Below are 13,324 nucleotides of genomic sequence, written 5' to 3' on the forward strand. Positions count from 1 at the left end.
CATTACCTCATCCCTTGATCTGCTCTGTAATGTCTTCCAACTTTCTCTACACACGCCTGATTCATCAATAAGGATGTGGCTTGTGTTACACTTGCCCACACATAGGTTAGCAACTACTCTCAGGTCATTCCAAAGCTTGCTTGAGTCCTCAGAGTGAAACATATTCCAGGGTGGGGAACCATTTTTCTGCTAAGGGCTATTTGGATATTTATAACATCATTCTGGGGCCCATACAAAATTATCAACTTAAAATTAACCTGCTATATTTGGTCAAACATTTAATTAACTCACCCCGAAAGCCTTGACAGGGTTGGACAGAGTGATTTCTCTCTCAGGCCTTCTATGGCCCAAGGGCTGGATGTTCTCCATCTCTGTTATTCCTTCTGCAACTACTTCCTGGACACAATGCCAGGCAGGCCATCGGAATTAATGTTTATTTGTTGCTTAATAAATGTCTCAGAAAACCCAGTCAACCCTACCTCCACCCATATAGATGCTTTTATCCAGTGTTTCCTCAGTGGGTTTAATAACAGAGAAGCAAAACAGCTTTTAAAAAAAAAGTGCAAATAAAGCAACTGTGAATACAAAGGTATATATTGTAATATGTCCTTTGGGGGTTTAATTACTCTTTTTTCCCCCTTTTTTTCAAGGAACCTTTGCTCTTGACTTACAGCTCAGTCCGGTATTTTCTAAACAGTGCTGGAATCACTTTTTCTTATCCCAGAGTAATCGGGCTGATAAGATAGATGAACCTTCAGGACATTATGCTCACTAAAGTAAGCCAATCACAAAAGAACAAATATTGTATGATTTTACTTACAGGAGGTACTTAAATTAGTCAAATCCAGAGACAGAAAGTAGAATGGTTGCCAGGGGCTGGGAAGGAAGGGGGAATGAGTAGAGTTTCAGTTTTGCCTGAAAAGAGTTCTGAAAATGGATGGTAATGGCAGCACAATAATATGAATACACTTTATACCAATGAACTGTTCATTTAAAAATGGTAAGATGGTGCCCTGGCGGGTGGTTCAGTTGGTTGGAGCGATGTTCTGTACACCAAAAGGTCATGGGTTTGATCCCAGTCAGGGCACATACCTAGGTTTTGGGTTCCATCCCCTAGTTGGGGCACATACCGAGGTTGTGGGTTCCATCCCCCAATTGGGGCACATATGAGAGACAACCAATTGATGTTTCTCTCTCTCCCCCTTCCCCTCTCTTTAAAGTCAATAAAAGCACATCCTCATCCTCAGTGAGGATTAAAGAAAGAATTACTTCAATAAAAAGGTTAAGATGGTAAATTTTATATATATATATATATATATTTTTTTTTTTTTTTAACCAGAATTTCTAAAAAAATATATTAAATAAAAGTTTATCACTGATCCAAAGTGGGTCTAGGGTTGAGCAGAAGTATCAAGACAGCATGATTGGTCTACAGAGTCAGCAAACATGGTATGTCCCTCACCAATTCCCCTGTCCACTGCCCACAATTAATGATTATTAATTAATAATTCCAATATTCTTTCCTCCTGAGCCCAGATGCAGCATCATAACCTTTCTTAACACAGGGCACTAACAAACAATTAGATTTAATATGTCAGCTATGTCAACATAGGAGAAAATTGTGAATATCACTGAAATCCATTCCAGAGAAAGGGAGGGTACAATAATATAAAACTTTGTAAGATAGGAAAAATAAACATGAACTTGATATATTAAGAAAAAAATTTCATTTTCAGCCCTGTCTCAAAAAAAACCCCCAAATAACTGAAAAAGCATACCTTTGGCCAACACCACTACTCATTTGAACCCACATAACGCAGTTCAGGTCTCTATAAAGAAGCTGAGCTCAGCCCGTGTGACTCAGGGGTTGAGTGCCGACCTATGAACCATTATGTCACAGTTCGATTCCTAGCCAGGGCACATGCCGGGATGTGGGCTCAATCCCCAATATATATATATTTAAAAAACAACCAGAACTCTTTGAAGAAGAACTGATTTGAAGTCTTGGGACAGGAAAATTCAGAGCAGGTCTAGAATATCCTATTGCTATAGTGAGCAAAGGTGCTTTTAAAAACCACTGGTCAGTGCTAGAAAGACAAAAGACCAAGATGGGGGCAAAGGCTCCTATCGTCCAAGTTATAATCATGGAAGCATAAAGTCATCATTATCATGATCTAGAACGACATACATAAAAAGTTACTATAACCAAAACTGGTTTGGCTCAGTCTTTGGACTGAAGGGTCCCAGGTTAGATTTTGGTCAAGGGCATGTACATTGGTTGCGGGCACATCCCAGGTGGGGGTTGTGCAGGAGGCAGCTGGTTGATGTTTCTCTCTCATCGATGTTTCTGGCTCTCTATCCATCTCCCTTCCTCTCTGTGGAAAATCAATAAAATATACTTTTTTTAAAAAGTTGCTATAATGTCAGAAGTAGTAGTAGTAATATATAAGAGAAATAGTAATTTTATGGCTTTTATTCAGCTACAAGGTACTAATTACATAGCTCATTTGTTTCTTTTCTACTTAATACATAGATACTTGTTAAGCATGGATCTATCAAGTATGAATGTGCACTTGTTTCTATCCATACTAGAGGCCCAGTATATGAATTTGTGCACTGGTGGGGGCCGACTGGGCCACACTGGCCAGGGGGGCAGAGGATGTGGGAGGTTGGCCAGCTGGCCCCGCCCCCAATTGGGATGTGTGTGTGGGGTGATTATTAACTTTTGAATATTGTTTAGTTAAATTATTTAAACTCTTGTTTTCTACAAGACTCACATTAAGAATACTATTTTAAAATATTGACTTCTAATTAGTGCAGGTATTTGAATGATTCAATAATTATTCCTAAATTTAAGGATGTGACAATGAAATATAATTTATTCTAATTTTTTCATACCTATAAAGTTGTTAACACCAAGAAATCTATGGCTTTTTTATATACCAACTAGGGGCCCGGTGCACAAATTTGTGCATGGCCTGCGGAGATTGGGCCCCAGATCGCACCCCCAGCCTTGCAGCCCCAAAGCCCTGCCTGGCACCCCACCTTGGCCTGGTGCCACTCCCTTACCTGTTCCACCATCCTGCCTGCCATGCCATCTATCGTGACTGGGCTCCCCCCCGCTCAGTTCCCTCAGCACCTGGGAGCCAGGCAGCAGCCCAGCCCACCACTGCATTCACTGTCTGTGGGGTGATTGGCGGGGTGATTGGGCCCCATTCTCATCTGCCTTGGCCTGGAGCCACCCCCTCACCTGCTCCATCATTCCACCGCAGTCCTGCTCATCAGGGCTGGCAGTGCCTCCATTGCTGCCCACTACCAGTGCCACATCACCTCCTAGTGGTCAGCGCATGACATAGGGAGTGGTCGAACAACCATCCAAGGGGACAATTTATATATTAGGCTTTTATTAAATAGGATAATGAACTCACAGAAAGAAAAACTAAAAAACAAAACAAAACAAAAAAACCCCCAACCAATCCCATTTACCATTGCAACAACAACAAAAAAATAAGATACCTAGGAATAAACTACAGGATGTTGAAAAAAGGAGATAGAGGAAGACATAAACAAATGGAAAAATATACCATGTTCATGGATTGGTAGACTTCAACATCATTAAAATGTCCATACTATCCTAAGCAATTTATAGATTCAATGCAATCTGTACAACTACAGCATGTTTTACAGACCTAGAACAAACTCTCAAAAAATTTATATGGAATAAAAAAAAAAAGAGAGCCTGAATAGATTCAGCAATCCTGAGAAAGCACAAAGTTGGAGGGATCACAATATCAGATATCAAGCTATATTATAAAGCCACTGTTCTCAAAACTGTCTGTTACTGGCACAGGAACAGACACATAGACCAATGAAACAGAACAGAGAACTCAGAAATCAACCCAAGCCATTATGCTCAATTAATATTTGACAAAGGAGGCAAGAGCATACAATGGAGTCAAGACATTCTCTTCAATAAATGGTGTTGGGAAAATTGGACAGATACATGCAAAAAACTGAAACTAGACCACCAGTTTACACCATACACAAAAATAAACTCAAAATGGATAAAGGACTGAAATGTACAATGGAAAACCATAAAAATATTAGAAGAATTTATAGGCAGCAAAATATAAGACATATATTGTAGCAATATCTTTACTGATTCAGCTCCTGGAGCAATGGAAACTAAGGAGAAAATAAACAAATGGGACAACATCAAAATAAAAAGCTATTCGCAGCAAAAGAAACCATCAACAAAACAACAAAAAAGCCCACTGCATGGGAGAACACATTTGCCAATGCTATTTCAGATAAGGGTTCAATTTCCAAAATTTATAGAGAACTCATACAACTTAACAAAAGGAAGGTAAACGACCCAATTAAAAAATGAACACTTTTTGAAAGAGGACATACAGAAGTCCCAGAGACATGAAAACATGCTCGAAGTCACTAATCATCTGAAACAGGCGTCCTCAAACTTTTTAAAGTGGGGGCCAGATTACGGTCCCTCAGAGAGCTGGAGGGCCGGACTATATGAACTACTAATTCCTACTGTAACACCTCGGCTGCGCTCACTGCCCAAAAAACCTGGCGGGCCAGATCAGACTCCTCTGTGGGCCGCATGTGGCCCGCGGGCCGCAGTTTGAAGACCCCTGATCTGAAAGATGCAAATCAAAACAACAGTGAGAAACCATCTCACACCTGTCAGAATGGCTATCATCAACAAATCAACAAAAGACAAGTGCTGAAGAGGATGTGGAGAAAAAGGAACCCTCTTGCACTGCTGGTGGGAATGCAGACTGGTGCAGCCACTGTGGAGAAAAGTATGGAGTTTCCTCAAAAAGTTAAAAATTGAACTCCCATTTTACCCAGTAATTCCACTTCTAGGACTATAGCCAAAAAAAATCAGAAACACCAATCAGAAAAGATATATGTACCTCTATGTTCATAGCAGCATAATTTACAATTGCTAGGATTTGGAAATAGCCCAAGTGCCCATCAGCAGATGAGTAGATTAAAAAACAGTGGTACATCACACAATGGAATATTACACTGCTGTAAAAAAAGAAGGAACTCTTACCATTTGCAACAGCATGGTTGGACCTAGAGAGCATTATGCTAAACAAAATAAGCCAGTTAGAGAAAGATACTGGTAAATATCTCATGATCTCACTTATAAACTGATGAACAAAAATAAAGCCAGAGACATAGAAGCATCAGATAGTCCATCCAACCTAAGAGGGAAGGCAGTGGAGTGGCAGCGTGTAAGAGATCAACCAAAGGACTTGTATGCATGCATATGAGCATAACCAATGGACACAGACAGTAGGGGGATGATGTGCTGGGGGGTGGGATTGGGCAGAGAGAAGACAATGAGGGGAAAAGGAGACTTATGTAATACTTTAAATTAAAAAAAAAAAAAGACCATCAAAAAGATAAAACCAATTTGCAATCCCAGGACACTCAAGAACATTAGAAGAAATGATTGCTCAATAGTTATTCTTAGTGGTGGGACTTGACTTATGGATCACCCTTTCAGGTGTGTTGAACATTTTTGCTTCCCCACTTTCATTGCCAACCTAGATCTGTTAATTCCATACCTTTTGGCTCATCTGTTTTTCCTCTGGGATTATCATCTTTTGTGGAATCCTTCAAGGTTCCATATTCCTTTTCCATCTTAGCTGCTTCTTCCTTGGTACTGTCTGTTTCTTCATGACCCTTCATTGATGGCGCTGTAATCAGATTGTGCACTGTTGGTATAACCCTATTCCCAATCCATTAATTAACTCCTAATGTAGAAATAAACTATTAAAAAAGTACAGTTTGAGTGTAGGTCATTTTTTTTAAAATTTTTTTAGCTGAAAGAGATCTTAGTGGTTATCTATACCATCTCCCTCCTCCCATTTCACAGAGGGGAAAACTGAGGCCCAGAGAAGGGAGAGCTGTGCCACGGTCATCCACTGAGTTAGCAGAAAAGCTGGACCAACCTGTCAGCATCCTGGATTTTGGTTTAATGTTCTTTCTCTTCTGCCATACTGTGTCATTAGAGCCATGGATTATTTCCATTACTTTAACTAATGTAGGCAATTAAGTGGGATAGGTCAGATCCCAATGGAAATTTGAGTCTTGATTCAAAATGCAAATAAGTCTGTAGTTGCCCAAACTCTACTTTGTTGTATATTTGAAGAATAGCTTATTACTCAGAATAGCACCTAAGAATTTAAGACAATGGCAGGTGTTTGGGGCCCTGACCACTTCCTAAGAATCTTAACTAAAGATGTACTTCCATTTTTCAGTGCTTCTCGGGATCAGATTTCTGTGCTGAGGCTGGCCACAAAATAACCAAGGTTGTAGCTCTTTAATCCCACGGTTGGATTTCAGATTTTAAAACTTTAAAAAATCTATAATTCTTTATAATGCTTACTGAAGTTCATTATTTATAATTCAAAAGGTTGTGCTCAAAGCAAGAAAAATTGTTAAATCATACCTGAGAAAAGCTTGCTTTTGTTGTCAGTAACATTTTTTTCTAGCTTGTTCTTGGTCTGAAGAGCAATTGTTTCATCCAAGTTTTCTTGAGGGAGGAGGGGAAAAATATAATTTTATTTCCTGAAAGATATTATCAAACTTCTACTAAAAATGTTCAAGTTTCACCAAAAATGTCACAATAGGAATTTCATGATATTAACACTGCTAGAAAGATGATTTGACATGGATTTATTGCTAGACTCTCAGGATAATAAAGAATCCTATCTGAGATCCCAGGTTCATCCTCTTACCCAGTTAATTGCAGAAGTTCCTTCCATATTTTTATGGCCACAGCTAGAATATATAGGGTTGAAACCTATAATGAACACTGTGGTTTTGGCCTACTCAATACCTTCTGGTAACTACACCTTAGTTTTCCTTTGGAAAACCCACACCTCTCCCACTCTCAGCACATTTGTCTCAAGGTCTTCCACCCCCTGGACTACAGTGATTGGTTCAAGGAGAAAAACATGACTCAAGCCACGACAATTACATTCAATGCTAGAACCACTGGGAGAAAGAGGTTCTCTTCCCAATGGGATTCTTGTTCTGTGGGGATGTGAGATTGGAGCTGTGCTAGCCATCTTGTTCTTATAAAGGAACCACTTGTTTAAAATGAAAATATGGAAAATCGGAGCTGTGAGATGGGGAGTAATAGACTCCTCCTTACACCATTGGTAGACTTAACAAACATGAAGCCAGACCACCTCTAACCCTGGACTTTTCAGCTACATGAGGCAATTAAATTTTCTTTTCATTTAAGCCAAAGAGTTGGATTTCCATCATTTAGTATTCTCATTAACTCATGAGACAGCTAGTTCGACTGATAGTCGTAAGAGTGAGAATTTCCCTATTCTTATCAAGATGAAATCTTATCCTTGTCTTTGTCCTAACTATGCCCTTTGGAGTAACATCACATAAATGTTACTAGATATGAGTCTAGACTGTAACCAGCTCAAGGTAGACAACACATTAGAATCTACATTCTGTATTTAGTTATTCAACCAGCCACATATTCTATCTTACTAATAGGGCAAGTCTTTTTTGCTATTTGCAAACAACCATTTCTTTGCAATTAATCTATGAAGAATCCATTATTACTTTATATTATTCCTCTCCAAGTAAACTCTCCCTTCATTCTACCCCATGCCTCTTTTGAGAAGAAAAATAGTATATTCTATTGTATGATGCAGTCTCTTTTATTCCAGATAACATTTTGGTATATTTCTGTCCAACTTTCTATACATACATTCATTTTTTAACACGAAAGTTCTAAATGGCTTTAAGCATTCAATAGAGTCATGAATATTTCCTCTTGTTATTAATCCTTATCAACAATGTTTACATTGCATATGTAATGAACATACAATTATTAAAAACACATACATTTGAAAGAAAAATTTAAATAGTCTAACATAAGAACCACTAAATAATTTATTTTAGATATTTTCCTCTTGTGGAATATCTAGGTCATTTACACTTTTTTGTTCCTATAAACCAGTGTTGTCCAAGAGAATTTTCTGCAATGATGGAAATATTTACTTCTGTATTGGTTCAATGTGGTAGCCACCAGGTACATGTGCCTACTATATGAAAAACTAGATTTAAAATCTTCCCTCTTCTAGGTATATATCCCAAAAATTCGAAATCATGTATTAGCAAAGATATATGCACCCCTATGTTCATTGCAGCATCATTCACAGTGGCTAAGACATTGAAACAACCAAAGTGCCCTGTGATAGAGGACTAGATAAAGAAGTCCACATACACAATTGAATATTACTCAGCCATAAAAAAGGACAAAGTAGCACCATTTGCAACAACGTGGATGGACCTTGAGAACATTGTGCTAAGTAAAATAAGTCAGTCAGAAAAAGCTAAGAACCATGTGATTTCACTCCTAAAACTGATATAAACTGAAATTCATGAACACAAACAGCAGTGTGGTTGCCAGAGGGCAGAGGGTAGGGGGAGAGGGGGTCTTAATATAAGGTGCCAGGAGAAGATTTGACTTGGGGTGTGCACACATGGTACAATATACAATATCTTGTAACAAAGAAACCCATTCCTAAAACTGATATGTTCATGTTGACCAATGTCACCCCAATCAGTTTAACAAATAAAAATAAATAAATTTTGTTTAATTTTAATTGCTTTTCATTTTTTAAATTTTTATTATTTTAAAATATATTTTTATTGATTACAGAGAGGAAGAGAGAGGAAGAGAGAAACATCAATGATGAGAGAGTCATTGATTGGTTGCCTCCTGCAGGCCCCACACTGGGGATCAAGCGCACAACCTAGTCATATGCCCTGACCGGGAATCGAACCATGACCTCCTGGTTTATAAGTCATCCCTGGAGCCACACTGGGCTTGATTACTTTCTATTTTAATAGCAACATATGGTTAATGGCTACCATACTGGACAGTACAGCCATAAACAGTAGTGGAAATATCTACCTTGTACATAAGCCTTATGGTATGTCTAATTTATTTCCATAGAAAAAAGGATTAAAGTGAGGAAGTTCTGAGTCCTGGGGCATTGGTATAAAACAATGACTGATTTAAAACAGTCTTTGACCTACTGTTAAGTGAGTAAGTGGTCTACAAAGCACTGTGTATATAGCATGAATCCATGTTTTTGTTAAGTCAGATAAAAGAAAAAAATGAGCCGAAACCGGTTTGGCTCAGTGGATAGAGCGTCGGCCTGTGGACTGAAAGGTCCTGTGTTCGATTCCGGTCAAGGGCATGTACCTTGGTTGCAGGCACATCCCCAGTGGGGGGTGTGCAAGAGGTAGCTGATCGATGATTCTCTCTCATCGATGTTTCTAACTCTCTATCCCTCTCTCTTCCTCTCTGTAAAAAAATCAATAAAATATATTTAAAAAAGGAAAAAGAATGACATAGGGCCTGGTCAGAATGGCTCAGTTGGCTGAGTGGGTGGTGTCCCATGGAATGAAAGGGCACTGATTAAATTCCTGGTCAGTGCACATGCCTGGGTTGATCCCCTGTAGGGGGCTTTCTCCCCTTCTCCCTTCCTCTCTCTCTAAAATCAGTAAAAGCATATATTTTTTAAAAAGAATGACATAGATATACATGTGTGCCTACACACACACACACACACACACACACACACACACAGAAAATACCTGAAAAGACATAAACTAAAATATTACCTAAATGCTAGTATTATGAGTGATTTTTTTACTACCTTTTTTTTTAAAATATATATTTTATTGATTTTTGTACAGAGAGGAAGGGAGAGAGTTAGAGTTAGAAACATCGATTAGAGTCATCGATCAGCTGCCTCTTGCACACCCCCTACTGGGGATATGCCCGCAACCAAGGTACATGCCCTTGACCGAAATCAAACCCGGGACCTTTCAGTCCCCAAGCCGACGCTCTATCCATTGAGCCAAACCGGTTTCGGCTTTTACTACCTTTCTTGAATTGACTGCTTTAAAAAAAAATAAATGTGCTCTTTTATAATCAGAAAAAACAGCACAACTCTTTTTATGTAGAAAGAAATTCAATTCATACAGAATAATTCTAGATTGTTTGTGCTATGAGATTTTCTCTTCTGTTTAATTCTCCCTCCCTCATCAAAGACCAGAGAAAGGGGTTGTGAAGTCATCTTGCCCGAAAGACACCAGGGGTGACTGGTATTTGTTGATTAACTAAACCAAGCAGGAAAATAAAATACTTTAAACAACAACAGCAACTACAACTTACATGCAGAATCAAAAAATGTCCAAGCTTACTTATAAAGTTCCAAGAATCAAGGGTAGACAGCTTTATCTTTAAAGGGCCAGATAGTAAATATTTTTGGCTTTTTAGGCCATATGGTCTCAACTATTCAATTCTTTTATCGTATCACAAAACATAGACACTAAAACAAACATGCATGGCTATGTTCCAATGAAGCTTCATCTATAAACACTGAAATCAGAATTCTACATAATTTTCTCCTGTCACAAAATACTGTTATTTTGATCTCCCCCCCCCCCAACCATTTGAAAATGCGCAAGTCATCCTTAGCTTGTGTACCATACAAAAAATAGGTTATGGGCCAGATTTGGTCCATGAGCAGTAGTTTACTGGCTCCTGTTATAGATAACAAAGTCCTTTATTTAAAAGATGTAGAAACAGAGGCATTTGCCTTTGTCCATATGACAGAGCTGGTCTGAGACAACCAGCTCAGCCTCAGAAGTTCAGTTGTAAGGGCTCCCTAGAAAGGTGCTTTTTTTCTCCTATTCACATACAAATCTCACCGGTTAAAGTCAAGACTCTTAGTATTAACCATTCAAATAAAATTGAAAAAAATAATAAGGTCAAGTTTGATAAAATTGTCTGTGTTAGCAGGACAAAATACAACAAATGTGAAATGTTTGTACTAAAATTGGATCTATAAAGATTAAAAGTTGATTAAAACTTCTGGTTAAATTTTTTAATATGCATTATCAAGCTGGGCAATTCTGCTTACCCAGATAATTTAGACTATTTGGCAATTATCAGAGTAGTGAAGTAATTATTGCCAAATATCTAACTTACTTTGGATGATGAAGACTAACAACAGTAAAAACAAAACAGATAAGACTCTCACCAAGGTATGAAACACCTTCTTCTGGAGATATTGTGCCATATTTGACCATCATCTTCACAAAGTCAATCAGTGTTTTCATGATAGTAATCAGTGTTTCTTTTTCTTTTGCCTCTTTTTCTATATAAAAGTATGAAAAAAGATTTTTTTAAGTAGTGGCATACATTTCCACCTTTTAATGTCAATTTAAAAAGTACAGCATCTTATTGAAACATTTCTCCCTACATTTATATCTAAACCCGCTTATATTTAATTTACAGAAAGCCTAAGGCTTGCTTGGGAGTGCAGGACAATGTACAGGAATACTAAGCTTTTCCAGAAATGGATAATTTTAACTTCTCCAAAAAGATTTACTTTAATCTAAAATACCTTATTAATGAAGTAGATGATAGAGAAAGTTTATGACCTGAGACAATATGAATTCAAAAGGAAAAATAGAAGGTTGGTGACCCAACCACTTTCTCTATTCAGACTATACGTTTTGAGGGCAAGAACTACCTGTTTTCATTAATCAAGCTTAGTACTGTATTTTAAATAAAAATATACATTTATCTTTATTTTTAAATATAAGGCTTATTTTTAACAGTAGTATATATTACTTTCTAAACTTTCATTTGAAAGGATATATGTATTCAGTAAAAGTATTCAATAGTACAGAAGTAAATAATAGTCAAATAAAATACTCTTCTCCCAATACTTACTCCCTATAGCGAACTCTTCATATTTGACATACGTACTGTTTTACATCTTGATGTAACAAGATGGCTAATGATTCCATAAAAGTTCAGTAGATATATTAATTCTAAAACCATTAAAACATCTCTTGCTAGTCTTTTAGCTGCTATTAAGGATTTTCTTTATATACTTCTTGCCCTTTCCCCCTCATCTTTTCATCCTTCTCACACATGAGGTTAGTAGCCAACGCAGATTAGTGTACATTTCTCTCCCAATGGGGATTGGAAGTCTTTCTTCTTTCCACTCCTCTGGAACAGTGGAAGGCAGGAAAAGCACCTGATCTGTTGACTCAGACTATCCCTGGGATTGACTGTTTTAAGAGCTAGACTGAGGAGCATGACTGCACAAGCCCACTATGGGCCTCTTATACCAAGCTCCATTCCACAACCCATCTTTATCAGCATTAGAGATATTTTGGTTTTCTACCCACTTTCCTGTTTCTCATTTGGTTCAGACCTTGAGTGAGAAAGACAGGTACTATCAAAGACCTCAAAGTAAGTATTTAAATGAAAAGCCTGCAAAAATAAAGGCAATATGGAATGGGGTCAATGAATCTGAAAGATTAAAAGCAAATAAAATGAGGACTATTCCATGTAGTAGAATATTTAAAATACCATCAAAGTCACAAGGTTGGGAAAAAGGAAAGGTGGGAGAAGAGATGTGGGGAGAGAACTTGAAAAATTGCTGGTAAATAACTCCAGGCATCCTATTATTTGCTTAAAGTCACAGCCATATAAATCTTTGGTATCATGCTGATGTTCTTCACTGACAAGAGGTGAGTCACCAGGATGACAGAAGATCTGAGCTGGGCATCTGCCAACCAGTCAGGCAAGATGACTCAGAACGGACCCTCAAGATTTCCAACCTTGCAGTCACTAACAGAGGAGCTGGTGCCATCTGGCCAATGTCTGGAATTGAAGGACAAAGGATGACAAAGGATGTTCTCTGGTAATGAAAGCCCACTCTAAGGTCACTTCTTGGAAAAATATTGTCAGAATTACAGAAATATTTATTACAAACATTCAATTTGGCACTGAATTTTTGAATAAGAAGAGGAAAAGCCATCTGTCTGGACAATAATAACAACAGAAAATTTGTCCAATATTATCCTCCTTATAGATTGACCAAAAATGAACATGAGCTAAAATCTTCAGTTAACTTATTTTGGTACACATATAAGAGAAAGAGCAAGACACATTAAGGTCTTTGTTTTTTGAAAAAACAAATCATTTTCCAAGTCTGTTTTGGGCTTCTGACCGCCTTTAATCCAATGTTTATTTCACTGTAACTAATTTGAAGATTGAAGTTGAAAATGTCTAAAAAGCAAAATTCTGAATCACTTAAAAAATAATCAGTTATGTTCCACACACTGTTCCCACTAAAATGGTAATATTTGCAATAAGAGTGGAGGCTGAACTGCGTCAGGCTGGGACATTGACTCATCTACACACCTGCACAAGGTT

General features: G+C 37.8%; 1 protein-coding gene across 2 annotated transcripts in view; it reads right to left on the reverse strand.

The window, feature by feature from the left end:
- The window catches only part of SCG3 (secretogranin III), a 45,282-nt gene that overhangs the window by 16,556 nt on the left and 15,402 nt on the right, over positions 1-13,324 (reverse strand). For both annotated transcript variants that reach the window (XM_036441996.2, XM_045582476.1), the window contains exons 8-10: positions 11,130-11,246; positions 6,488-6,571; positions 5,601-5,732 (exon numbers count right to left, since the gene is read on the reverse strand). In XM_036441996.2, the coding sequence (XP_036297889.1) occupies positions 5,601-5,732; positions 6,488-6,571; positions 11,130-11,246 (333 nt within the window). The remainder of the gene's footprint in view (positions 1-5,600; positions 5,733-6,487; positions 6,572-11,129; positions 11,247-13,324) is intronic.

This window comes from Pipistrellus kuhlii, unplaced genomic scaffold, assembly GCF_014108245.1.
Source record: "Pipistrellus kuhlii isolate mPipKuh1 unplaced genomic scaffold, mPipKuh1.p scaffold_m20_p_1, whole genome shotgun sequence".
NCBI lineage: Eukaryota > Metazoa > Chordata > Mammalia > Chiroptera > Vespertilionidae > Pipistrellus > Pipistrellus kuhlii.